Raw genomic sequence first — 26,050 nt, 5'->3', positions numbered from 1 at the left:
TCAGGACTCAGTGGGGAAAGACGAGGTCTGACTTTTGTGAATAAGGCAAGGCTGTTGAGGGTGCTTCTCCATTCCCTTTTTCTCGTAGGCTAGTAGGGTTAGCTGCTGTTTGGAAAGTGAGAGAGATGGTACCTCTGATCGCCCGATGCGGTCTGTGTTGGAAATATCATACACATCCGCCACTGCTGCCGTGTCCACACCACCCGTGCCACGCTTCTGGAGTCTCAGGTTTTCCAGGATCTTGGAGAAGCGTGGATCCTGGGACAAGGGACAGTACTTAGTGTCAGAAGAAGCAAAATTGATTTGCCATCATTATTGGCACATGGACTTAGTAAGATGTGTAATGAGAGATAGTAACTGTTAATACTTATGAAGCATATACTTACTGTGTACCAGGGCACTATGCTAGAACTTTTAAACCTTACAGCAACCTCATGAAGTAGGTACTGCTTTCATTCTCATTTCACAGATGAGGAAACTGAGGCTCAGAGGAATAGAACTGGTGAGGGTCACACAGCTAAAAGGTAGCAGAGCTGTTACTAACTTCTATATCATTTTTGGCATTTGGATGCCAGCTTTGGTGAGTTGATTATTCATCTGTATCATAGTTTCACTGATAGAATTAAAATCATGAAGTTAAATCACATCAAATTTTCTTAACATTGGAATAATTTTCATTCTGTTTTTGGTACGAAGCACATTTTCTAAAATGGTTTTCAAGTATTTGATTTGCTTGTGCTGTGGCAGAAAGTACTGGATGCCTACCAGAATTCTTTTTCCTCCTCATCCACAGATAGAGCCGAGAACGTGACCACTGGCTAAGTTCTTGCAAATGGAACGAACATTAAGTGATGTGTACACTTCCAGGCCTAGACTTGAAATCTTCACATGGTCACACCTGCATCCTCTCTCCCCTTCCCACAAGCTGCAACATGGGGCCTGACCGTGACCATGGAGAGGGGACATGTCCTAAGACAGTGGTCCTCCCCATGCAGTTCCCTGACCAGCAGCCCCAGGTCAAATTTGTTAAAAATGCAAATTCTGCAGGTGGGCCAAGCAGTCTGTTTTGACAAGCCTCCAGGTAATTTTGATGCAGGCTCAAGTGGGAGAACCCTCTACACTGAGAGAGACAGAGATGGAAGGAACTCCATGGAGCAGGGCGGAGCAGCCCACCTGACCCTCCTGACTTGTAGGGAGAAGGAGAATTTAAACTTCTTGTTCTTGAAGCCATACGTCTTTCTTACAGCCCTTAACCTTTTATCCTAAATAATACGAGTGTCTTTTGAGGCAAACTTAACCCTTTCTTGTTATTTCCTATTACAGGTGCAGAAAGTAAGGAAGGGTATGGAATGATGGCGATTTCTCCCTCCACAAAGAAGTCGCAGCTGAACTTTTCCTGGTGGAACCCAACAGGGCTGTTGGCTTCATAACATTACCTTGCTGAGCTTTGGGATCCTAACGTGGACACCAGCCCGTAAGCCTGTGCCAAGGTTCGAAGGGCAGGTCAGAATGTATCCTAGTCGCTCATTCCACATGAACTCCCAGCCTCGCGCTTGGATTAAGCGTTCCACCTACACAACAGTGAACAAATGGAGTTCTTAGATATCCATTCACTCAGTACATCCGCAACACTAGGGAGAGACATGTGTACTGTATGTTTGCCATGAATAAAATCTAGGCAAATTTGTATTACTTCCTTAATGGAAAAGGATACTACTATCCAAATATTAAAATGATCCAATTAAATTAGATGAAGCATGTAAAGCACTGAATGCAGTACCTAGCACATACTAAACATTCAGTGAACGTCAGTTGCTGTTCATTATTTTTCGTGGGAGAATAATAGGAGAATATAGGAATTCTCAGCCGGTAAGGCTGTGGTCAGGTTACTTTATGAACAGTTAGATCCTATACTGTCTCTATGCTTAGAATCGCCAAGAGCACTGTTAAAGAAATTGGAATATAATTAATGATCCACAGACTTCCCTAAGCCATTCTGGACTGGGAAGGGAAGCATAGGAACTTACTAGTAATTTAAAAAAAAAAAAGCCACCTATTTTTTGAAGCACTACCCTGGTAGCCCCACCCTCAAAGAGTGCCATGATCCCTAGAAAAAATGAGCCTCATCTTGGAAGTCACCACAGTGTCTTCTGTTAAGGATGAAGAAGTGTTTTCATTTTAATGAATATTAAGAAATCTCTGGTAATATCTTACTTCTTTTAGTCCACGACAGAATCGCTCAAATACTCTTTTCATATTGCCTCCTTTTTCCATAGAGATTACCCTGGTGTGGTCTTCCTCATTAATCCAGATGAGAAATGTCTTGTCATAATTATGCCTAATGAAAGGAGAAATATGGTGTTGCGTGTTAAATACATTTGTTTCAACACATGAAAATTCCCTTTACCGCTGTAGCTTGTTTCATTTCACCTTCCTCATTTCCTAGAAGGCCCTAAGTTTTTCATTGTGACTGAACAAGTACTACAGAATAATGTTAGCGTGACAGAATGACGAATAAGACCAACTCCAATGCTTAAAGATGTCATGTGTTTGCCCAACAAGAATATCATCTTCCCCAGTCCTTGGACAAGGAGAGCAGTAATTCAACTATGGATAACATTTGGCTTCGACACTAACAAGAGTGTTCTCCTACAATAAGCTCAACCAAAATCTTGTGGCACTTCAAGGAAGTTTTTTACCTGCAGCCCCAGATGTTTGGGGTGCAGAAGATTTCACACATGTTTGCTGCATAGATCCTGCCTGTCCACACACATGGAGCAACTGCTCATGAACACACTTAGCGCAGCTCCTTTGGAGAGTGTCAAAATAACCTACCAAAGTACAGGAATCAAAGTGGACTGAGGACTTTGGCCAAGATAAAATACTTGATATCCATTCTTCCTTGTAGGGTTTTGCTTAAGTCCTCAATATTTTTCATTTTCTGCTCTTTTGTTTTAATGTCATGAAACATTCTCTGTGAGGTCAAATAATATGAAGCTAATTTTTCTTAAAAATAGTCTTTTTTCTCATGCATAATTCATGCAAACTAGCGAACATTCTTACACATCTTAAGAAACATCACAATACTTTGGAATCACACACACACACACACAATTTCTACAATCTCTCTCCCCTCCATTTAACTCAAGCCGGGCATGCTGTCAACTGCAGGTCACAGCAACTTCAGGTTAGGACAAGTAGGTGATCTGAAGGAAATCCTCTGCACACACTGCAAATGTGAAAATGCTATGTCCATACCAGATTCCCCTGGCATCTGGCCAGTCACGGGCCATCCCAGCACATGTTAGTAAAGGGGATACTGGCTTATCAAATAGAAAGTGGTCCTGCAGGTGGAAAGGGACAAAGCAGAAAGGAAAAAATGATGAGATCAGACACACCTACACATGCCCGGTCTGTCAGGCAGTGGTTCTCAGCCTTGGCTGCCCACTGGAACAACATGGGGGCTTTTAAAAAAATACAAATGCCCAGTTCCTGCCCCCCCAGAGATTCTGTCCTAATTGTTATGGGGTGTGGCCTGGACAGTGGGATTTTTTTAAAGCTCTTCAGGTGATTCTAGTGTACAGCTAAGGCTGAAAACCACTGGCTTAGCCCAGATGGAAATACTTAATCACTATGGATTATGTCTACCCACCCGCACCAGTGACAGAGCGGGCAGTGAGTGAGGGACGCGTTCCGGGAAAGTCGTATACACAGCCACTATTCTCTATGTGGCCGGCATTATCAGGGCTTTTATTAGTATTCTTCCTTTCAATAAAAAGTATTGGAGGGGCGCCTGGGTGGCTCAGTTGATTGGGCGACTGCCTTCGGCTCGGGTCATGATCTTGGAGTCCCGGAATCGAGTCCCGCATCGGGCTCCCTGCTCAGCGGGGAGTCTGCTTCTCCCTCTGACCCTCCTCCCTCTCATGCTGTCTCATTCTCTCAAATAAATAAAAATTAAAAAAAAAAAAAAAAAAGTATTGGAGATGTAAAATAATGGTTTACAAATAGAAATATCTACCATTAATTCAGTGCTCGCTATGTGCCAGGCTCTATGCTGTGTGCTTTTATTTTCCTGAATCCTCACAATACCATGAGGCAAATATAATCATTTTATTTTATGAGTGAGGAAAACATTCAGAGTGAGAAAACAACCTACCCAGTATCACACAGCTAGGAAGTGACAGAGCCTAGATTCAAACCTAGACCTGTATGACTCCCAAGCTTGTGCCTTAAACTACAGTATCCTACTCTTCCTATCAAAATCACTGTCAAGAGACTGATGTGTATACAGTAAGACTGTGTGTATACAGTAAGAACATGAATCTGGCTACCATGTATTCAAATTTAATTACATTGAGGTAAGAAAAGCTATGGAGAGGGAAGGCCTTCTACGGTCTGAGTGGAAGGGGTGGGAGACATTAGCCAGAGAGGACTTTGTGGCCTTATGCTGGAAACCACCAGTGGCTGCTGGAGGCCGAGGAGGCTTATTCTCTAACAGAGCAGGCAGAGGGTTGGCCTGCCAGCTGCAGAGACCAGGAGACTGAGGCCCATAGAGACTACAAAGCTAGCTCATCTAGTTTGGCAGTGGGGCATATTTCGTGGCATTACATCTTCTAAAACGACAGATACTTTGCTTCTGCTTTTCTTCAGAGTTAAAGTTCCTTTTGAAACTGCTATCCATTTTTAGCTATGCTACAGGGAAAATAAGTAGAAGGACTTGAGTCTTGTCTCCCCTAGTGTTAGAGGGAAGCTGTTGAGGACTCATGGAGGCAGCAGAAATCCCAGAGCGGCCCCAATGGGACTCAGGGCAGACCTTCCACCTTGGTAACTTCCTTTCCAGATTTTCCTAGCTTCCAGGACTTTCTTTGGGAATGGCAATGGAGACCATTCTCAACAAGCAAAGGGATCTTCCATTTAACCTCCACCCATGGATCCCCAACCCCCCAGCTCCATAGTGGAGTTTCCTCTGCAGATTTTAACCACAGACCATTTCTGTGGCTTGACCTAAAGTGTTAAGGCCTCATTTTCCTTCCTTATACTGAACAGCATGAAGTCCCAGCAAGCTCCCCATGAGGCCTCATGGTGCCCATGAGGGCTCTGGGCACAGCCCCACCCCAGGCAGGGCCAGATGGTTCAAGGGCCACTCACGTCTATGAGCTGTTGCTGGTCCTGCTCGGTCATCTCAGACAGCTTGTAGTAGCGGCCTGCCAGATCCCCTTTGAGGCCCTGCAGGGCCATGATGGCCACGTTCTCCACCTCCCGTCGCTCAGCCCGGGTGCAGGCAGGCGGCAGGCTCAGCCCGCGGATGCTGCGGCCTGTGCGTACCCGAGAGGACAGCACGTAGCGCTCGTCAAACTGCCCCTGCGTGATCTGCCGGAGCAGAGGGTGCCCAGGGTGAGCACGGCCAGCTGCAGACTACAGCCCCGCCACGACCACCGTGGTTCCAGCCCACTGACCTGCAGCACCCCCGACGGGGGGCCCTCAGACCCTGTGCACAACATGCTGGACACATGTTGGAATTACAGGGTGGGGGTCGCATAGATACAGGGCTGAGCTACTTTATGCAGTGCCATCTGGAATCCTTTACCCCACTAGGTGCAGGATAAAAAAAAAGAACTGCTTTAGGAAAGGCTTACAGCTCTCACTGGCCAACACCACCCTCTGGTCCTGATTAAAGAAAAGAAAGACTTGGGGACCTTTCTGACCTTGCCCCTGCAGGGGGTGTGCTCTGCCAGGGCCATCCCAGAGCTTGCAGAGGGCATCTGAGCCCGGCTGAGTCAGCCTCCTCGCAGGTGCCCCTCATTTCAGGCTCTGGAGTGCCAGCTTCCTGGGAAAGCACAGGGGGCTGCAGCCTACCTTGGATGCGTCCAGATCCGTGGAGTGCTTCATCACCTTGGGGTCGTAGCCATTGTGCCTTAGCTTGATGACAGGATCGAAAAGGTCGGCAAACACCTGTAGAAGGGAAGACACACTTGTTTCCTCTTTAATTGGGTCATCTATTAAGAGGTCATCCCTTTCATTTGCCCCTTCCTCCCTTAAGCGCCAAAGCTGCCGCCCTCCTCTGTCGTTCTCAGTGCTACCACACAGGAAATGGGGGTGGTGGATTGATGGTTACCAATAACAACAGCAATGACAGGCCACCTCCCTAGTGAGTGATTCTGCCAAGCTTACTGCCATGACACTGAGCAAGAAAGCCTTGTGTTTAAGGACTTGAGGTTTTTCCCCAGCAGTCCTTTCTTTGTAAGATGAAAGCAGCTGCCAGAGCAGAAGTGCCACAGGTGGTTTTGTGGTCAAAGAGATGATCAGGTTCGGGAGTGTGAACATAGTAAATTCACGGAAAACCAGCTGCGCTATAAGAGAAGTGCACAGCAGCGCTCAGGGCAAAGCCAGGACCTCTCACCCTGCAGTCCTTCCCCAGCCCAAACTATCTTGTGCAAAATCTATTTTTTTAAAAAGCAAAAACTTCAGGTATATCCTTTAGGTAAGATAATGTTAAGAAGTCACAACGGAGTGCCTGCTGCCTCTGGGAGCTGTGGGAAGTGGGTGGCCAGGGGTGGGGCAGCACATGGGGTCCCAGGAGCCAGTTCTGGTCTGAGACTCTGGGGGCCCAGAGCAGCGCACTGCTCTGTGTGAATGAACTACCAGTCTTGTTAACCAGCAGGACCCCGTCCCTCCTCTTGATGGCTGTTCTCCCAGGGAACTGCCTTCAGCTCCCTGCCATTTGCCGTGGTTTAGAGGTAGCTCTGTGATGAGGCCTGCATGGTGACTGAGCCGCCCTAGCAGCAGACCGTCCTGTGCTTCTGCCCCAAGGATGAGGACACAGAGATCCTGGGATTCCTCTGAGAAACGTGATGAACTCAGTCATCTAAGCTACAGTGGTTGTGTGATCAGCAATTCCCAAGCTAAAGACACACACCATCCTCCTTCCTCAATAAAGTCTAGCCACAAACACACCATGTCCTAATGTCTTTTTGGTGCATATGTATCACCAATAAATTACAAGATTTTGTCTGTACCAATTCATCCCCTTGACAGTCTCAGAGAGCCCTGTCGTGTAACTCATTGCTCCGTGAGGTGGGATACTAGAGCCGCAACAAAGGAAGCCTCATCCCTGGGAAGTTGTAGACCTTCTTGTTCCAGAAAGCATTCCAGATGTTCTGCTGAAGCTGGCTTCCCTTTATGAATGCTGGCCCCACAGAGGAGAGAAGGACTCTGGGACCCAGAGCACCACCACCCCCCACTCTGGAATTAGCAGCCAAGTTTTACCTCATAGGACTCCTCATCACCAGCCACCATGCCCACAGTCTTTATGAAGGGGTGGCCAGGGTTGTCCACTCCAGTCTGGATACACTGGTCCAGGGTGTAGCCATTGGGCGTCACCTTGTTGCGGAGCTTGGCATAGATGGTCGGGGTGAGGCACTCGGCCATGCAGTTGTTGTGCTTTCGCAGATCAGGGTAGTCTGCACTGCACGTGGAGGGGATAGGCTTTTAGTGAGCGGTGCCTGAGGGAAGTGGCCTGCGAAAGGGCTTTGTTTCTGGCCATCCTTCCACCAGGCTCTCTTTGGCCAGTGGGCATGGGGACACGTGTCTAGGAGTCATGACTTTAAGCCAGATTAAGGGATGCCTGGGTGGCTCAGTCATTAAGTGTCTGCCTTTGGCTCAGGTCATGATCCCGGGGTCCTGGGATCGAGCCCCACATCAGGCTCCCTGCTCGGCAGGAAGTCTGCTTCTCCCTCTCCCACTCCCCCTGCTTGTGTTCCCTTTCTCGCTGTGTCTCTGTCAAATAAATAAAAATCTTAAAAAAAAAAAGTAAGCCAGATTAAAAAAAAGAAAAAACAGTCCCCTGAACAGCCCAAGAAGGAGACCTGGCCCTGCTTAAGGATTCCATGATGCTAGCTGCAGGAGCCCACAGACCATGGCTTACTGGAAAGGGGAGACAGAGTGAAAATTAAATAATAAATGGAAATTCCATGCAAATTTTTTTTTTTTTAACCCAGATGTTCTGGTAAAATGCAGTAACCACATTTTGGTCCCTTAGGTCTGTGATGGAGAGACTAGGACCCTGCAGGTGGAGCTACATAGAAATTCAGTTATTTATCTGTCCTCTATCTGTGGTGCAAGTTCCATGAGAGCAGACTGGGTCTGCTTTGCTGAGAGCAGTGGCTGGCTACAGAAACGGGCATTCAGTACATATCTGTTGGAACAGTACACAGAAGGAAGTAAAGTGAGGCGCTCTCTTACGCCGGGATGTGTCCTGGCTGAAGAACAAGGGATTCAGGACTCCCATGGGCGCAAACACAGGTAATCTCACCTCAGGAATTCCTGAGGTACATGGTAGATGTCGGTAGTTCCCTCAGAGATCTGGATTCCCACAAGAGCCAATGAGTATCTCTGAGAAGACCATCAAGTCTTCCTGGTCTGTCTCCTCCACACCTGCCTCTGCGGAATCTTGTGAAGTCAGCACTGCATGCCAACTCTATGCAGTGTGCGCGGTCTCATCCGTGGCGAGGAGCCAAGGGCTGAGAAATCATGTCCATCTTCATGCCACTTCCCCACTTGCCATCTGCAATGGCCTTTAAAGCTGATCCTTAACATCAGTACCACAACATCATTCTCCAGAAAGTGGGACGGCAGTGAGTGAAGCATGGGCCTGGAATCAGGGTCCTTGGGTTTGCATTTGGCTGCACTAGGTGTGTGAACTTGGGCACTGCTTCATTTTTCTAAGTCTCCATTTTACCACAAAGGGATGCTAAGATGAATGAAATAGATACTCCATATATAGCGCTTAACACACATCAAAGTGCTCAACCAATGTTCATTATGAGTATGATTACTATTCCGTTAGACCCCAAGCTCTGGGCAGGAATGAGAACACTACACTTTCTTGGATTCACCACAGGTCACTGTGCTTTGTGTCAACAGTGATGGTCAGTTTGACTTAGTCATTCTCAAAAGCAACAAGAAGGACCCTTGCTGACGGTTTCTGGCAGGGCAAAGCATATTTCTGGCTGACACCAGGAGTTCTTACCTTGGCGGGAACATCCGGTGGTGCTCCCGGGCCTCAGCACACACGTTCTGCCGGTTCAGCAGGTACCCAGTGGCTAGGGCACTCGTGCCCACGGTAGCAAGTAACAGAGAAGCATTGCGGCCAGTGAGCAACTTAGAGAAGGCACTGGTCATCCTTCCTCTTGGATGAGTGTCTGAAAGCAGAGAAACTGGATTAGACAAGCTCCCCGGGTAGCCCTGAGCCCCAGCACAGCGATCGCCAGGCAAAGAGAAAGAACTGCAAGGAGCCACTGCCTCTCTTTTGGTTTGGTTTTTCTCTTTCTTCCTTTCTCACCCATAACCCTTCACACTGCTTGCGGAAATGTGCGTAGTTGTAGACACTGTGGATGTCCAACTGCCTGAAGTCCATTGCCATTTTCTCCAGTTGAGAATACAGGAAAAATAAACACAGGATTTCCGCTGCTGGCTATGTGACAGACCAGGTGCTCCTTTGGAACCCGCCACTGCACAGTGAGGAGAGCCTGAATAAGACGGGTTCCTGGGCTTGGAAGAAGTAGAGGGAGTCTCTGAGTCCTACCCTCCCACTCCACTCACTGCAAATGAGCTGGTGGCAGAGCTCGGGGTAACAAGCGAGGAGGTCTGGGTTATCTTGAGGACGGATGTCCATCTGAGCACTAAGGTCAGGATGCCAGCAGTGAGGTGGAGAGCTCCATCTGTGACTCCCCTAGTGAGCTAGGACCCTTGAGAGGGGTTAAAGTGGCCCAAGGTCAGCAGACCCCAAATCCCTGGCTCCCAGCAGAAGCAGAAACAAATCCTCTCTAAGGAAAGTACACTCAGTTTAGGCTCTGGTTTCCTACAGATGAAGATCAAGTAACAAGCTCTCAAAGATCAGCAAGCACACAAGGAGGAATGGGGAGTCAACAGAGTCTAACTATCTTTTAAAAATGAGAATGACTGGGCGCCTGGGTGGCTCAGTTGGTTAAGCGACTGCCTTCGGCTCAGGTCATGATCCTGGAGTCCCTGGATCAAGTCCCGCATCGGGCTCCCTGCTCGGCGGGGAGTCTGCTTCTCCCTCTGACCCTCCCCCCTCTCATGTGCTTGCTCTCTCTCATTCTCTCTCTCTCAAATAAATAAATAAAATCTTTAAAAAACAAAACAAACAAAAAAAATAAATAAAAATGAGAATGAAAATAAAGAGATCATTAACAAAGGAACCACTAAAATATATACTTTAGGAAGAAACAGACATTAGAAGGACAGCCTGAGATGCCGATAAAATGTAGAAGACATATGTAAGTATTTGTTTAGATGTATTCAATATCAACAAAGAATGAAAATCAGGATAAGGACCTGCCCAGACAGATACCCTGCTGTGTCTGCTATTGCCCAGAGATCCGAAGGACCAGTTAATCCACAGCATCACCCAGCAGGGAGCTATTTAATGTGGGTTGTTGAGTGCAGAACAATAGAACAGATCACTGTAAGTACTCTCTCTTATGTTCATCTCTGTGATGCTCAAATACAGGGAGTGTGGAATTTTTTCCCTAATAGTTAGAAGGTTCCAAGGACTGCTCCAAGATCCTTCAAGCTTAACCCCTGCAAAGAGCCCACTGATATGTATGGCTGTGGCTGAAAACCTGGGCCACCCAGTGGAAGGTAAGCTTTTAATAAGGTGAGTTCGGCATAGCCTTACACACAATTCTAAGAGCAGCCTTGTGAGGTTCACTTTCTTCCTTGATTGTATTTTGGGAACTGGGATCAGTCTATGAACTTTATGCTTCCAGAATCTCCACCTAAAAGTCTCTATTTAACATCTGTTTGGGCAATTCTAAGGAGAAACTTGAATATCTCAACCAAAAGCACCAGAGTCCTTGAAAAAATTTAGGATGTTATTTTTCTGCGCTAGCCCAGGAAATCAGATTATCAGAGAGCCTTTCTTCTGTGCTAATGTCTAAAAACAATTCCCTGAGTCCTAAAGACAACAGAAATTAGTAATCCTCAGACAAGATAAATGGGCCATTTCCTAAAGTTGTCCTAGGGACTTGGACTGGCCCAACAGTAATCTCATCACACGACTTCGGCTGTTGTTGGTCTCCTTCCAAGAGTAGGTGAGGGCTCCTCAGAGAACTGTCCCAATACTTGCTGGCCCTTGCGTGTGGCAGGCAGTACTAATGTACATCTTTCCGTTCCGTCTTAGCTGCGTCCACACCCTCCAGCCGCCTTCCTGAGTGGAAAGATAATGCTGTCATCTGAGGTTTATCATAGAACTCATCAAAGTAGAAGGAAGCTTTGTCTAAATTCTTTCCAGGAAATATAAGGGCCAAAAAATAAGCTAGGACAGTTCAGACTAAGAAGTCCATTTGTTTCTGAGCTTGACTCAAATGTCTTAATCTTTTTCTTTCCTTACTTTGCTTGGACACTGGTATGTGTTCACATCAGAGTCTGCTTGAGAAGACCAGTCTTAGGCAGAGTCAGGAGAAAGAGGAGGGAATGGTGTCATGGGCACCCCATTGACAACTGGTGGTCTTCAAAGGTCTTCTTCCATGTGAGAGTGATGTGTAGGTGGGTGTCTAACTCAAATTAATCATGTTTGAAATGTCATATCTATATCTTGTTTCTGGAAATAATATCAATTTATATCCAAGAGTTCCAACATTGTCCTCTTGTCCGAGCCATGACATAAGATTCCTGCCAATAATCCTGTGGAGGCTTTGGTGGAAGCAACCTAAGCCATCCTGGAGCTGAAAATCTTTAGTGCTCTTGCTTGCATTCCTTGTAGAGAATTGCCACAGACTCAGAGTTTTGGTGAAGTGAAGATTTCCTGCTTCCTTGACTCTATGTTCCTCTCTTTTCAGGACACATAGCAACACTGAATTTCACTGTTGAGATGCCATCGAAAAACTTGAGAGTGAGACTGAGCTAAGGGTCTCATCAAACAGCCTAGGGACCCTGGGAGCAGCTGCTCCCCAAAGACCCAGAGCCACGCTTGCAATAAAACCGTTTTTCCTCGTGACTAAATGAAATCTCTGTTGTGTGTTAAAAGTTAGTCTTTGAAAAGCTTCACAGGCTTTGTCTTACAGACTCTGTTACCTGGGAGGTCCCAAATATTACCATAAGCCCCCCTATCTGCAGCTGAAGCCCCTGCTTCCAAGAGGCTGGATTTGTTATTTGCACAGATGGTAAGATGGTAGGTAACCTGTGACATAAATCAGTCAAGCTGGGAAAAGGTATATAAGAGATAACCCATGGCCACCAAAGTGGTCAGGATTGGGCTTTGCCTAATTTCCAAACATGGTGGTTCTGTAAGTCAGTCTGTCTTGTGAAACCACCAGGACCAAAGTTTGAAGCATAGAGCAATCTGAAGCTTCCTTGCACAGCTTTTTAATTTTTTTGATTCTCTCCATGCCCCAAGCATTGGCATAACCTATTGAACTGTTCTGTAAGGAGATGGGTGGAGAGAGGAGACGAGGGGCCAGAGCAGCTGTGGTGCTTCTCCAGGGACAAAGGCCTCCGCATCCAGACACCCTTAGGAGGGGGAGAGGGCTCCACTTTAAGGCTTTGGCTTTTGCTGTTCTTTTTGCCTGACAGCCTGCTTGAAATTAGGCATCATTCCCAGTTTCTCTGAATAATACCCTTTTTGTTTCCTTCTTTGCACTTGTCCCCACCTCTCGTTATTTTATCTGCTTTGTTTACTGACCATCTCCCCCAAATAAATGATAGGCCCCCCAAGGGAAGGAACTTGGCTTCTTTTGCTCACTGTTTTATCACCATTGCCTAGCACAGCACCGGGCACTCAGCAGGCTCTCAGGAGCATTATTTAACAGATACATTCTGGATCCTTCTTGCTGGGGTAGGAAGCCGCTCTGAGGCTTGCCAGGATCCACATGAGAATGCTCGTGTCAACTGAGTGGGCACAGTGGGGGATGTGAGGCCGGAGAACTGGGCCAGTCGGAGGACGAGTGGACGGGCCAAGAACACAGGCAATGGAGAAGTTTGGAAGCCAGCTTCCCTCAGCCTTAGGACACCCAGTGGCCAGTGTCCTGGGAGGAGGATCCAGACTTCTTTGGGGGCAAAGAGGCAAATGTCAGCTAAATAAACTCTTGGGAACTTTATGAAAGCTCACACAGCACATGTACACACACATTCAGGGACTGTCATGGGGCCCAGAACACCCTGGCCACAGTGCACCAGCCTGACTTTCAGGATGAGAGCTCTTGAGCTCCGTACTGAGCTCTCTGATATATCTGTTATTATATATACTATATATCTAACATATTCTAATACAGATATATAAAATATATACTCTATAAAATAGATGTATTTTAAAATACCAAAACAGGGAGGCAAACCATAAGAGAGTTAATCATAGAAAACAAACTGAGGGTTGCTGGAGGCGGATAAGGGTGGGGGCATGGGGTAACTGGGTGATGGACATCAAGGAGGGCACGTGATATAACGAGCACTGGGTGTTAATATGACTGATGAATCATTTAATTCTACCCCTGAAACGAATAATATACTATACGTCAACTAAATTGAATTTAAATAAAAAAATTTTAAATAAGTAAAAATCAGTTTACTTCGTGTGCTTTTGTGCTATTTACTATAAACCATACTCATTTGTTTTGGTGAAATTATTACTGTTTGCTTAAGTATTGCTTCTTACCACCCCTCCAGTTTAGACTTTACTGTCCATCCTTCTTGTGACTGAACCAGAGCCTGGTGCCTCAGTCTGCCGGAAACTTCTCTGTGCCCCGCCTAGCCCAAGGTGACTGCTTGCTCTCTACGTTTCCACAGCACTCCTGGGCTGCTCATTCATTTCCACGTATGCTGCACAGGTGTTTGACACCTGCTGGTGAATTCAACCGTCCTGTAGTTCTTGTCATGTTAAGGAACTGCCCACTATGCGCTGTCTTCCCAGCCGATGGCTAAAATCTTCAAGTCCAGGAACCTACCTACCTGTCACAGATCCTTGCACATAGTAGCCCATCAATAAACATTTCTTCTCTGACCTATTTTTGAGCCATGCTTTGCCTGATTTCCAGAAGAAGGAAATCTTACAGCCTCCTGCTTGTCTCCTTTCAGACAATCCACGTAGGTCTAAGGGAGTGAGCCCTTTTCCTTGGGCTATCTCCCAAAGCACCTTTACCCTTCTTGCCTGGCTCCTTTGCCCCCAAGTACTTCTCACTTTTAATTTGCTATAAAGCCTCAGGCCCAGTATCTAAGCCAGCTTAGACTCAAGTTTTGACCCAGGAAGCTAGCTTACGAAATTAAGAAGAAGAAGAAAAAAAAAACTACTTACATTAAACACATCCCGTCCCCTTCACCTATTGATTTTGAAATCCTATCATAAAAGCAACCAAGCGAGGCTGGTAGGCTGGATTTCAGCACTTCCCTGCTCTGGTTCCTGGTCTCTACAAGCCGCCCAAGAGCAGAGCAGCCCAATGCGGGCTCCTCATCTTTCAACCATAACAGACCGCCCCGTGAGAGCCCACTCAGCCCGAGCCCAGCTGTTTCCCAGGGAGGTCCGGGAGAGGGTGTCCCGCAGGAAACAGGCAAAGCCTGACGCCTCGTGTGCGTGGCCTTCCTTCCATCAGGACTCCTCTGACTGTGTAGGCAGGCGGGGAAGGAAGGGGCAGCTGAGGAGCCAGTGCTGGGTATTGGGGAAATTTAACTCCAATCTGTCATCCAGAAATGCCTCTCCACAAAACACAGGAAAGAATTTTATTACTAAGCATTAAGCCAGGCTGTGATGCTCCTCACAGGCAGTCCACTAAAGAAATTGCCAAAACAGAACAAAATCTCACCCTTTTCGAGAACCATGCTGATAGAACCGTTACCTACGTGTTCTCGAGGTAACTCAAGGAAGAAGCCATGACAGCACTATTTGTGACACAGAGCTTACCCTAAGTTCACCTGAAATTGGGGTGGCCATTCGTGCTAGCTAATTGCCTTTAGCCAAAGGAAAAATAAGCTTCTCTGGTCTCTTTGACAGCAGGTAGTTTTACTTAAACCTTGGAGGCTGGCACCGAAGTTGAACCACTAGCATCCCCCCCGAGACTGGGAGGTAGGGGCCTATCTTCCTTGATGTACACATTTCAAAGAGATGGCTCCCAGGCCGTTGAGAAAAACATTTCTAGGTTGTAAAACTGCCTGGAGGCTTACTCCTCTTAAAGAGATTTATATACATCTCAAAGGGACAGAGAAAGAATTTACAAGTTTTCCAAAGGAAATGCTCCAAGAAAAGAGGAGTGGCTCTTTCCCTTTTTTCACTAGGGAGCGATAACTTGGTTTCCTCCCCTTCCTACACATGGGGGAGCACTGTGTCAGGACCTCAGCAGGGCGCCGGCAAGGGTGGACATCCCTCAGCACTGATCCCACACTTCGAAGAGACAAGATCCAAAGACCACAGGATGAGGTCACAATTTTTTTTGGTTCTCAAGCTCACTGGCCTGCACATGAAGGTTTGTAATAAATGCTGGGTAAGAGAGAGAATGAACATAGAGACCCCGAGTTAGAAGGGACATGAGCAGTCATTGAGCTCAGCCTGAATGCAGGCACCCCTTTTCCCTTCAGCCCTCCTTAAACCCCAGCAGAGCTGGGCATCTTACCACTTCCTAAAGCAACCCATTTCACTGTTGGATAACTGTAGTTATTAAAATTTTTTTCCACATCTTAATAAGGGAGGAAAATCAAAATTAGAATTTTCAAAGCCAGGTACTTTCCCCACGATAACCCCAAGGAGCAGCTATCTTGCCCCCTGTCACAGAGGAGGGAACTCAAAAACAGAGAGGTTAACTAAAAGCCCAAGGTAACACACATAAAGGAAAAGCACGTATGAGTTTCAGTAGGCACTCATTTAAATGAAGATCCTGTTTTTACTTATAAGATTTAATAATAAAGAGTATTACAGTATGTTGGGATGGAGCCAACCCCCTTGTGTCCCAAGGAATACAGCAGCCAGCCAGTTCTAGCTGCCTTGGTCCCTCACAGTTTCTCAGGGGTACTGAATGGTTTCTCTCCATCAGGGTCTCCACAGGGGGCTCCGGGCCAAATAGCCAAGCAGCACACAGGCATTGTTCTGGCTCCCCCTGAGGGGAAGCAACACCCAGAGGGTGAACCCTCAGGGCTTCCTCCACCCTCTAGGAATACCACTGACCAAGGACTTCCCGAAGTAGTCAGACGGTGTGGGTCGAAGTCACTGTGAATGACACTGACATGCTTCAGGTGGAGAGAAGTCACAGTGGGCAGTGATGGAGAGGGAAGAAGACAGGACAATGAGGTGGTGAAGATAGGTATCTTTTTATTTATTTGTTTGATAAATATTTAAGTGCTTATTATGGGGCAGCTTTTACAGTGCTCACAGTCTGAGGGGAAAACTCTGTGTAGCACTCGTGATGTGCTGGGCTTTGTGGTTATTACCCCCACTTAATCCTCACAACAGACCCATGAGGTTGATACTCTTATTATCCCCATTTCACAGATACACAAATGGAGGTAAAGAAAAGTAACTTGTAACTTGCCCCAAACCACAAAGTTCGTGAGTGGCAATGCTGGAATTCAAGGCCAGCAGTCTGTTCTCCCAGGCCGTGGTCGGAACCGGTGCAGATCATGGGATAGGCGTTCTGCCATGGAAGCCAGCGCCCCGTGGGAGCCCCTGGGAGGGCATGGTCTGGTTTGAGACCACACCACGCAGCTACACTGCACTTGTCTGGTTTTGATCAGACATATTGCCCCCACCTGCCCTGTGACTAGTACCAGGTCACAAACGACCAAGGATTGGAGCAGAAACAATGACTAAGGGAGGAATGAAGGCTATACCCCTGTTCCATGCCTAGGGCCAAAATCTTCAGGATGAGGACATGGCATCCTGGGCCACAGTCACTGATCTAAATTTGGCTTTGGAGGAACTCTATGGAAAGCAATTGTCCTGAAATTTAGAGTTGAATTAAACTGGGGCTGAATCTGCCTAGGATTTGTGGTGGCTGACTCTCCCCAAAGGCCCAAGGAAAACCCATGATTTGGGCACAACCCTGACTGATTCTAGATTCCAGAACACTTGCAGCTTCCAGGGACAGACCTAATGAGGCCAAGGACAACCACTCAGTGAGGGGCCCGTGCAAAGTGTGAACGCAGCCTCCCCAGTGGAGATCACATTGCAGCCTGAGAGCTTGCCTTGAATCTCATTTATTCATCCATCCATTTGTCCATCTGCCTGGCTGTCTATCCATCCATTCAACAACATTAGAGAATCAATCCCTGTGTCAGATTCTGGGGCTGCCCTCCAGAAGCTTATGGTCTGGAATGAGAGAGAAATCATTGTAAAAACAGATCATTATAATCAAAAGTGACATGAGCAAAGAGAATTAGCAGGGGAGAAGACCCAAGTCTACCTGATATATCAAGATTTTTCTAGAGAAGGTGAAAAATTGGGAGTAAGCATTTAGAATGCGTATGGCACTTTGATAGAGAAATTTTAATTAAGAAAATTTAAGCTGGCATTTTCTATGCCTGTATTTTATTTTTCTAGTAATTGTACCTTATTATGTTTTACAAATGTATTGGTCTGCTGTGGCTTAGAAATTAATGACAACTTTTGCTACAGACAATTTGAGAAGTGCTGCTCAGTTTCCTTACCTCTACAATGGGGCTAATCATGGGACCTACTCATAGAGGTTTTGTGAGGATTAAATGAGCTCTCAGCACAAATATTGATATATAGGGAACAGGCAGTAAGTGTCAGAAGTTCTTGTGGCTAATGTTACTAAATTGGTAAATTGGTGAAAAAGGGAGAAGGGTCTAGAGGCAGGGAAATCAGGTGCTGGTGTCCTGGAATAAACTAGGCAGGAGATGTTCCGGGCTTCAGCCATGGTGGTGGGAAGGCTTCTTGGAGATAGATGGAAGAAGTTCCAAGATACTTAGTGGGTGGGCTCAGGGGCTTTTGTGACCAGTCAGATGCGGGCATGAGAGTCATGAAGCAGTCTTGGAAGCCTCCCAGGTTTCTGACTGGAGGATTTCACTTGACTAGGAATCCTGGCTGGGGAGCAGGTTTGGGGTATAGGCAAGGGCAGGATGATCAGGTTGAACTGGAGGTACCTGGGAGGTATTCCAGAGGGAATGACTTTTCTTTTTTCTTTCCTTTCCTTTTCTTTTTTATTCTTTTCTTTCCTTCCTTCCTCCCTCCCTCCCTCTCTTTCTTGTAAGCTCCACACCAAACACTGGGCTTGAACTCACAACCCCGATATCAAAGTCACATGCTCTACTGACTGAGCCAGCCAGGTGTCCCTGGACGTCCTGTCTTTTAATATGATTGAGGCCTCATGAGAGAGGTCTAGACTGGAAAGGACGGAAATTGTCCAACCATCCACCTGTGCCTAAATCCTCTCACTGGGCTTTCCTGGGGGCTCACCCAGGCCCTCCTTGGACACCAGCAGTGACAGGGAACTAGCAGCCATGAACAGACACAGGAGTAGCATCAGGATCAGAGGCTCTGAAGCCGGAAATTCTGCATTTGAATCCAGTTCTGCCACTTACAATTCTCTATTGTCCTGAGGAAGTTACTTGGCTTTCCAAGGCTTTGTTTTCTCAAATATAAAATGAAAATAATAATAAAGATGAAAAAGGAGTACAGAGACAATCCCTCTACCTGCTGCCACAGTGTTTGAGAACATTCTCCCTTCACCTCAGCGAACAGCCCAGCTTTGTCCAAGGGAAGTGGTCTGCGTGCTTCTTCACTCCTCATGACTGACAGAGTTATCAGTTGAACACGCTGCAAACACCCGCCAGTGGCGTGGAAAGGCCCGAGGGGTGATTACAGAGCCTGCCTGGAGCCCCACAGGGTTCTTCCCAGGGATGCTTTTGTCTGACACCTTCTGTCCTGCCCCTCAGTCCGGCCATTTCCTGGGTCAGGCTGTCTTCTAGGGCCTTCCTAGGCTTGCTCAGCCAGGACAGACCCTTGTCCCTCGGCTCCCCTGTCTCGTGAGGATGCCTGGTCCTCCGGGGAGGTGCATCCCTGGCAGGCCAGGCCTGTTCCTGCCCTCCAGACTGCAACGCTTCTGTGCCTATGGCTTCCTCCCAGGAGCCCTCATGTCCATCAGCCCGCATAGCTTCTCCTTCTAGGCCCCATCCGCAGGGACTTCTCAGGCCTGCTGCTTGCCCAAGGCACCCCCGAGCTGGAGAGCAAGAGCTTTTCTGCAGGACAATTACATTTAGCTGCTCCCAGTCAGAAATTCTGCTCCTGTGGAGATCATTAAATAAAGGCCCATGCCATACAGACGGTGCACAGACACATGAAAAGACGCTCACTAGTCACCATGGAAATGCTAATCAAAACCACAATGAGATGTCACCTTACACCTATCAGAGTGGCTAGAATCAAAAAGACAAGAAATAACAGGTATTGGCAAATATGGAGAAAAAGGAACCCTTTGCACCCTTGTTGGTGGGAATGCAAATTGGTGTAGCCACTGCGGAAGACTGTGTGGGGGTTCCTCAAAACTGAAAACAGAAATACCACAGGATCCAGTAATTTCACTATGGGTATTTACCCAAAGAAAACGAACACTAATTCAAAAGGAAATATATGTACTTCTATGTTTATTGCAACATTATTTACAACAGCCCAGAATACGGAAGCAACCCAAGTGCCCATCAACAGATGAATGGATAAAGAAGAGTGGTATGTCTACACACACACGCACACATATACAGGAGTATTACTCAGCCATAAAAAAGAAGGAGATCTTGCCGTTTGCAACAACATGGATGGACCTACAGGGTATAATGTTAAGTGAAATAAGTCAAACAGAGGAAGAAAACTACCACATGGTTTCACTATTTAAGAGAGAAAACAACTGAACAAAGAAAAAAGAGGCAAAAACAGACTCAAATACAGAGAACAAACTGGTAGGTGCCAGAGGGGAGATGGGTGGGGGATGAAGAGGTACATAATTTCAGTTTTGAAATAAGTTACAGAGATGAGAAGTAGAGCATAGGGAATATAGTCAGTGAGACGGAAAACACTGTTGGCGACAGATGGCTCCTGCACTTACTGCGGTGAGCACTGACTTACGTACAGAATTGTTCAATCATTATGTTGTATGCCTGAAACTAAGATAACACTGTATGTTAGTTATACTTCAATAAAGAAATAAAATCAAGAGAAGTATTTGTGAGGATGTGGATAAAAAGGGAACCTTTGTGCACTGTGGGTGGGAATGTAAAACAGTGGGGAGATAACTCAAAAATTAAAAAGTAGAACTACTGGGGCGCCTGGGTGACTCAGTCGTTAAGCGTCTGCCTTCGGCTCAGGTCATGATCCCGGGGTCCTGGGATCGAGCCTCGCATCGGGCTCCCTGCTCGGGGGGAAGCCTGCCTCTCCCTCTCCCACTTCCCCTGCTTGTGTTCCCTCTCTCACTGCCGCTCTCTGTCAAATAAATAAAATCTTTAAAAAAAAAAAAAAAGTAGAACTACCATATGATCCAACATTGCCACTTCTGGTTATACGTTCAAAGAAAATGGAATCAGTACTTCAAAGAGAAACCTGCATTTACATGTTCGTTACAGCATTTTTCATAATAGCCACAATATGAAACACCCCAGTGTCTGCTACTGGATGAATGGATAAAGAAGATGCATATATATACAATGAAATAGTATTTAGCCATGAGAAATAAGGACATCCTGCCTTTGCTACAACATGGGTGAGCCTGGAGGACATTATGTAGGTGAAATCAAAGACATCACTGCATGACATCACTTACATGGAATCTAAAAAACTCACAGAAACAGAGCAGAGTGGTGGCTACTAGTGGGTGGGGAGTGGAAGAAATGGAGAGATGTTGGTCCAAGGTTATTTCCACTTATCTGACGTATAGCATAATGATTAATTATAATTAACATACTGTATTAGATCCCTGAAAGTTGCTGAGAGTAGATCTTAGATGTTCTCACCACAAAATGGAAAGGGTAATTATGTGAGGCGATACAGGCGTTAGCTAATGCTATGATGGCAATCATTTTACAATCTACACTTTCAGCTTATACAATGGTACATGCCAATTACATCTCAATAAAGCTGGAGGGAGCAATAAATAAAGGCCCATGCAAAGGGCAAGGACAGGCCTTCTTTTGGTCTTAAAAGGCTCCTGCTGAGTAGTGCTGAGGAGGGTCAGGGAGGCAGGAGGTGAGACAGGGTGCAGCTCTGCATAGCCCTCCCCTTGTCGGCTGTGATCCAATCACCTGGACTGCTCAGTGAGACGCTACAAACATTCTGGAAAGTGAACCAAGAAACCTCTATTAACAGGTGCATAGTCACTGGCCCAAGCATCACAGTTTGAAAATCCATTCTGCAGAAATAAAGCTGCAGTATATAGGAAGAGACTCACAGGAGGATTACGGAGCACTGTTTGTAGGGGCAAACGGACAAATGAAACCTGGAAGTCGTCTGTCCATCAGAGGGAGAAGGGTTGTATTAAGTGTGGCACATTCAGATGGTGGAATATTCCACAGCTAGTAAAGAGTTAGTTAAAACTGCCTCCACTTAACCTGGATGAACATCTATACCATATTTTTTAGGTTAAAAGAAAAAACTACTTGCATAGCAATGAGAATGAGTGGGTCTAGTTTTATAACAGTATAAATACATGTGCATTTGCATATATTTATGTGAACATAAAGTATTGAAGGTTATTCATACTTCTCAAAGGGTTAGTTCAGAACAAGAGACTTGGAAGAGGCAGATTATTAATTTTTTTCTTAATAGAACTCTGTATTGTGTCACTAGTAAAAATAAGCATGTAGAATTTTAGGATTTAAAAAAGTAACAAGCTAAAAAGTAAATCAACTGTGAAGCGTGTCAGAAGTCCAGATTTCTAGACTGTATCTTTTGAATGAGTTTCTGTAAGAATGGAGCCATCACATGTGCATTTGAAAAGAGCTTCACAGGTGATTTCCAAGCCCCTACTGGGTCTGGGAATCTGAGCCTTAGCAACTCCATCTATATAATGGGCTCAAGGAGACCTCTCCCAGGTGTTGTGAGAATTAAGTGACAGGCTGCAGTGAGCACCGACTATATGCAAGTCCTTTCTCCCGAATGACTCCAAGGCTATGGGGGAGTTACCACTCTCTCCCAAAAGCCACTTATGATTATCCCAACCAGCACTGGTCTGCCCCTTCTCTGAATGTTAATTTTAGCTTATGTTTTTACCATTTCAAGTGTTACATGTAATTGTTTTATTTGTATCTGAGATAAGACTACATTCTAGAAGGAACCCACTGCATACTTTCAGATCCACTGATCATGCTCTAAAAACCAACGTCTGAGTTGACTAAATGGATTTAATTACTTGGGCTCCTAAGTTCTTCTCCAGACCCCTGTTATCAGGGGATCTTGATCTTATCCCCAGTTGACAATCCTTCACCTACTGGCTTCACCCACCTCTGATCCCTTACTCCGCTTTTGCACTTGGGATGTCCTTTCCATCCCTGCATGCCCAGTCAAACCTGTTGTCTTTTGTTTTTGTTTTTTTTTTAACTAACATTTATTGAGCTCCTACCATGAGCCATGCACCATGCAAGGGGCCTTACAAACAACGTCTTCAATCTTTGCAACAATCCTGCCAAGTAAGCATTATTTCGTAGATGGGGGAAAGAGAGGCTCAGGAGAGGTTAGGTGACTTGCTCCAGGTCTAGAGGCGTGTTGAAAGAGCTGGGATTTGAACCAGGTGTGTCTTTGGCCCTGGATTTGGGCTCCTTGTAGACCACAGCACTTGACAGGCAGCTCTGCACTGATCAGTAATCAAAAAGCACCTGTGATTTAGGACTGGGAGTGCCACAGAACCCTCCACTCAGACTCCCCAAGACCATAGAAATGCACTTATCACAACAGCTCCTAGACACAGGAATGTCCCCTCAAAGCATGTGACTCCCCAGACTCCCGGAATATTATAAGCCATTCTCTTTCCTTGTCCTCAGGCTCCTGAGGTAGCCCAGATGTCAGGGCTCCTCTGTCTGCTCCACTCAGACACCAGGTGCCCAATGTGCCTGCCGGCCATTCAGGGGACGCTGGGCCAGCCTGCCTTTTTCTAAGCTGGTGGGGCATAGGCTTGTCTTCTCTCTCCTTCCCTTCTGTCTCCTCCCTTATACAGGGGGAGGGGCTGCAGGGGTGAGGAGGGACGTTGTCTCTAGCGCCCCCCCCCCCCCCCCCCCATAGAAGGGCTCTGTCTGTTTCCCTAACTTGGAACACCTCTATGTGAAAAGCACTGTTGACAGCATCAGGGCTAAAATCTGGCAGAATCCCTGGGCTCCAAGAGAGGGAGGTTTCTACCCAGGGTGCAAGACCACAGCAAAAGCCAATAATATTGTTTGTTGGTACCTGCTCTGTTAAAAAATAAGAACCACCGGGCGCCTGGGTGGCTCAGTTGGTTGAGCGACTGCCTTCGGCTCAGGTCATGATCCTGGAGTCCCAGGATCGAGTCCCACATCGGGCTCCCTGCTCGGCGGGGAGTCTGCTTCTCCCTCTGACCCTCCCCCCTCTCATGTGCTCTCTCTCATTCTCTCTCTCTCAAATAAATAAATAAAATCTTAAAAAAAAAAATAAGAAGAAGAACCACCATATTAAGTCCTTTGGTCACCATGCCCAAGAGCTGTTTATCTCTCTGTCCTAGCAGGCACCCTGGGAGTCTGGGTCCTGGTCTAAGAGTTCTGTCGGGTTCTGTCACATCCTGGAATGTGGAGGCCTTGGGTTCTGTCACTGCCTCAATTTGGACATTCCTGGTCTTCCTGAATATCCTGGATAAAGACGCCACAGATGCCTTTCTGCTGACTCGGAGTTATTTCTGATCCAGCTGTACATGGCGTCCACGTGTTTGAACTCGTCGGGGCTGGAGGGCAGTGGAGGGCAAGAGGAGGACCACGTGTCAGCTTCCTTCCAGAGAGTCACCCCAAAACAGAGGACATCCTTAGGGTTGGACCAGCTCCACAGAACACTCTGAACAAATTCCCATGATGCCAGTCTACTAGGCCAGCAGAAAATGGCTGTCCCCTTCCAGTTCTCCCAGAGAGCAAAGGGTTCAAGTTACTTCACCACCACCAGATACACAGTCACCCATGGGCACCGCTGGTCACCTCTGCTCTATTCCGCAAGTAGAAAGTCATAAGCAGGAGATATTTATAGTCCTTCCCTGTAAACCAGAGGCCTCTCCTAGGGCTCCTGTTGACGTACACGTATGACCATTACCAGACTCATCTCTCACAGGTACATTGTTTTCAAGAAGATAGTAAGTTAGGAGCCATCTAGTCTTGTGAAATGCTGTAAAGGAGTGGGTGCCTTCTCTGCGGCCCAAGGAAAGGACTGAGCGTGGCCTCAAGGCGAGGGGGCACCGCTGTGACCTCAACAGTCACCTTCAGGCCTGGCTCCCTGCAGGATTCCTGGCTCAGTGGGGCAGGAACTCCCAGCTGACACAAAGATGACAAATGGCTCCTCTAGGCTGCGGCAGGGATGGAGCCCCGGGGCCTCTAAGCCAGGGGGCAAAGTCTGCCTCAGAACCAATCCTCCTCCTGCCTCTGAATACCCAGGACTCCCCATTCCTCATCCCACCTCCCACCCCATGATTTTCTGGACCTTTCTCAGTCACCCCTTTAGGAAAACTGACCTGGCCTCTGGCCCGTTCTCTAAGGATAGGATTTCATCATGAACTGGCAGAGTCCGTGGAGGCAGGTGGCCCTCGTGCCCTTTGCTGAAATGGAGTCTTAGCCCACGGAAGGGTTAACTCTAAAGGCTGGGTGTGGGGGGGAAAGCACCTCTAAGTGCAGAGGCGGACGTGGAGCACCCACACAGCTAATAACACCCAAATATCCTCTGAGAGCCCGCTCACTCAGGAAGCCCCCTTGCCAAGTTCTGGTGGTGGTTGTGTTCTTCTTGGGCGGAGTTAGCAGACCAAGGACACAAGTTCCAAAACGGAAGAGAAGTGGCACTTCTGGAAACAGCACAGCAGCTGACGGAGCATAACCTTGTCGCAAGGGCGCGAACTGCCCCCTCACGTGATTGCAGCTGACCCCGCGCGGGGCCGCAGAGCCAGGGCAGTGCTGAGGGAGGGTCTCAAGGGCAGCACTGAGGACAGCCGAGCGAGGGTGGCTTGCTCTGGTGGCACATGTCACTCTCCACACCCAGCACGGGAAGCCAGAGATGTCATCCACTCAAGGGTCAAAGCCAGGGTTGACCGTAAGCCCCCGTGAGCCAACCCAGCCAACAAGCAAACAAGAAACACATTTTGCCAGAGACGAAGCACGTTTCGGCCAACTGTGCTGCATTTTTACCTCTGATGGGGGCAAACCAGTTACGTGGCTCGTTATTAATGGATTAGGGATTTCAAAAATGACTCTCTAGCACTAGTATTAGCCAATTTAAATTGGGTCCAGCTGTTGGGTTAATTAGTAATTAGCTCCTTTGGAGGGCCTCAAAAGGTTCATTTTCCCACTTATTTATCCCGAGTCACTTCTTTGCACCTGTTTTTGATGCTGCTGGGGTTGAAAATCAAAAATCACTCCCAGAAACGAATGCATTAGTTGAGGGTTAAGGCCCCAAACACAGAAACATTTAGATTCTCCATCAAGAAAAATTCCCAAGGCGCCGTCAGAAACAAGCGGACAAGCAAGGTGCCGAGGGCCGCGCCTCCCTGCAGAGCTGTCGCAGGGAATGGCCGCCGGCGCCTGTGTGTGCCGGGAAGAGCGGGCGGGCAGCAAGGCGCGCACTCCGACGGCTTCTTCAGGGAGTCGCCACGAATCCCTCGCCCGCGAGCCGTGCCGCGAGAGCTGTCACCGCGGCGCCAGAGGTCCCGGCCCGCAGCCCTCGGCCCACCGCTCACAAGACCCCCCCCACTGGCTCTAGCAGCGCCCCCGCTGTGCAGGAAGAAAGTCGGGTTTCACGGGCTCACTGACCTTGGAGCCGGAGTCTCCCACGTCCCGCCGCCCGCAACAGCTGAGGAGCGTAAGCCGCCGGGCCGGCCTTGGCCTTGAAAAGCCTCGGGGCTGGGCGGGGCCGGGG

General features: G+C 47.3%; 2 protein-coding genes across 2 annotated transcripts in view; one reads left to right on the top strand and one right to left on the bottom strand.

The window, feature by feature from the left end:
- The window catches only part of ACOT12 (acyl-CoA thioesterase 12), a 93,660-nt gene extending 90,644 nt beyond the window's left edge, over nt 1-3,016 (top strand). Inside the window, exon 17 of the mRNA XM_035014764.1 lies at nt 1,324-3,016. The gene's annotated coding sequence lies outside the window, so the exon portion shown is untranslated. The remainder of the gene's footprint in view (nt 1-1,323) is intronic.
- On the bottom strand, nt 1-26,050 carry CKMT2 (creatine kinase, mitochondrial 2). The gene is made up of 9 exons (XM_035015071.1): nt 25,945-26,050; nt 9,029-9,200; nt 7,267-7,465; nt 5,857-5,952; nt 5,149-5,370; nt 3,259-3,344; nt 2,215-2,338; nt 1,437-1,571; nt 1-258 (listed from the first exon to the last, which is right to left on the bottom strand). Exons 2-9 carry the CDS (start codon nt 9,178-9,180, stop codon nt 1-3), a joined length of 1,272 nt encoding a protein of 423 aa, XP_034870962.1. The 5' UTR covers nt 9,181-9,200; nt 25,945-26,050.

The sequence above is a fragment of the Mirounga leonina genome, unplaced genomic scaffold (genome assembly GCF_011800145.1).
Source record: "Mirounga leonina isolate KUSES-001 unplaced genomic scaffold, KU_Mleo_1.0 Mir_168, whole genome shotgun sequence".
NCBI lineage: Eukaryota > Metazoa > Chordata > Mammalia > Carnivora > Phocidae > Mirounga > Mirounga leonina.
Note: the sequence above shows the minus strand (reverse complement) of the source record. Positions and strands in the feature narration are given on the sequence as shown.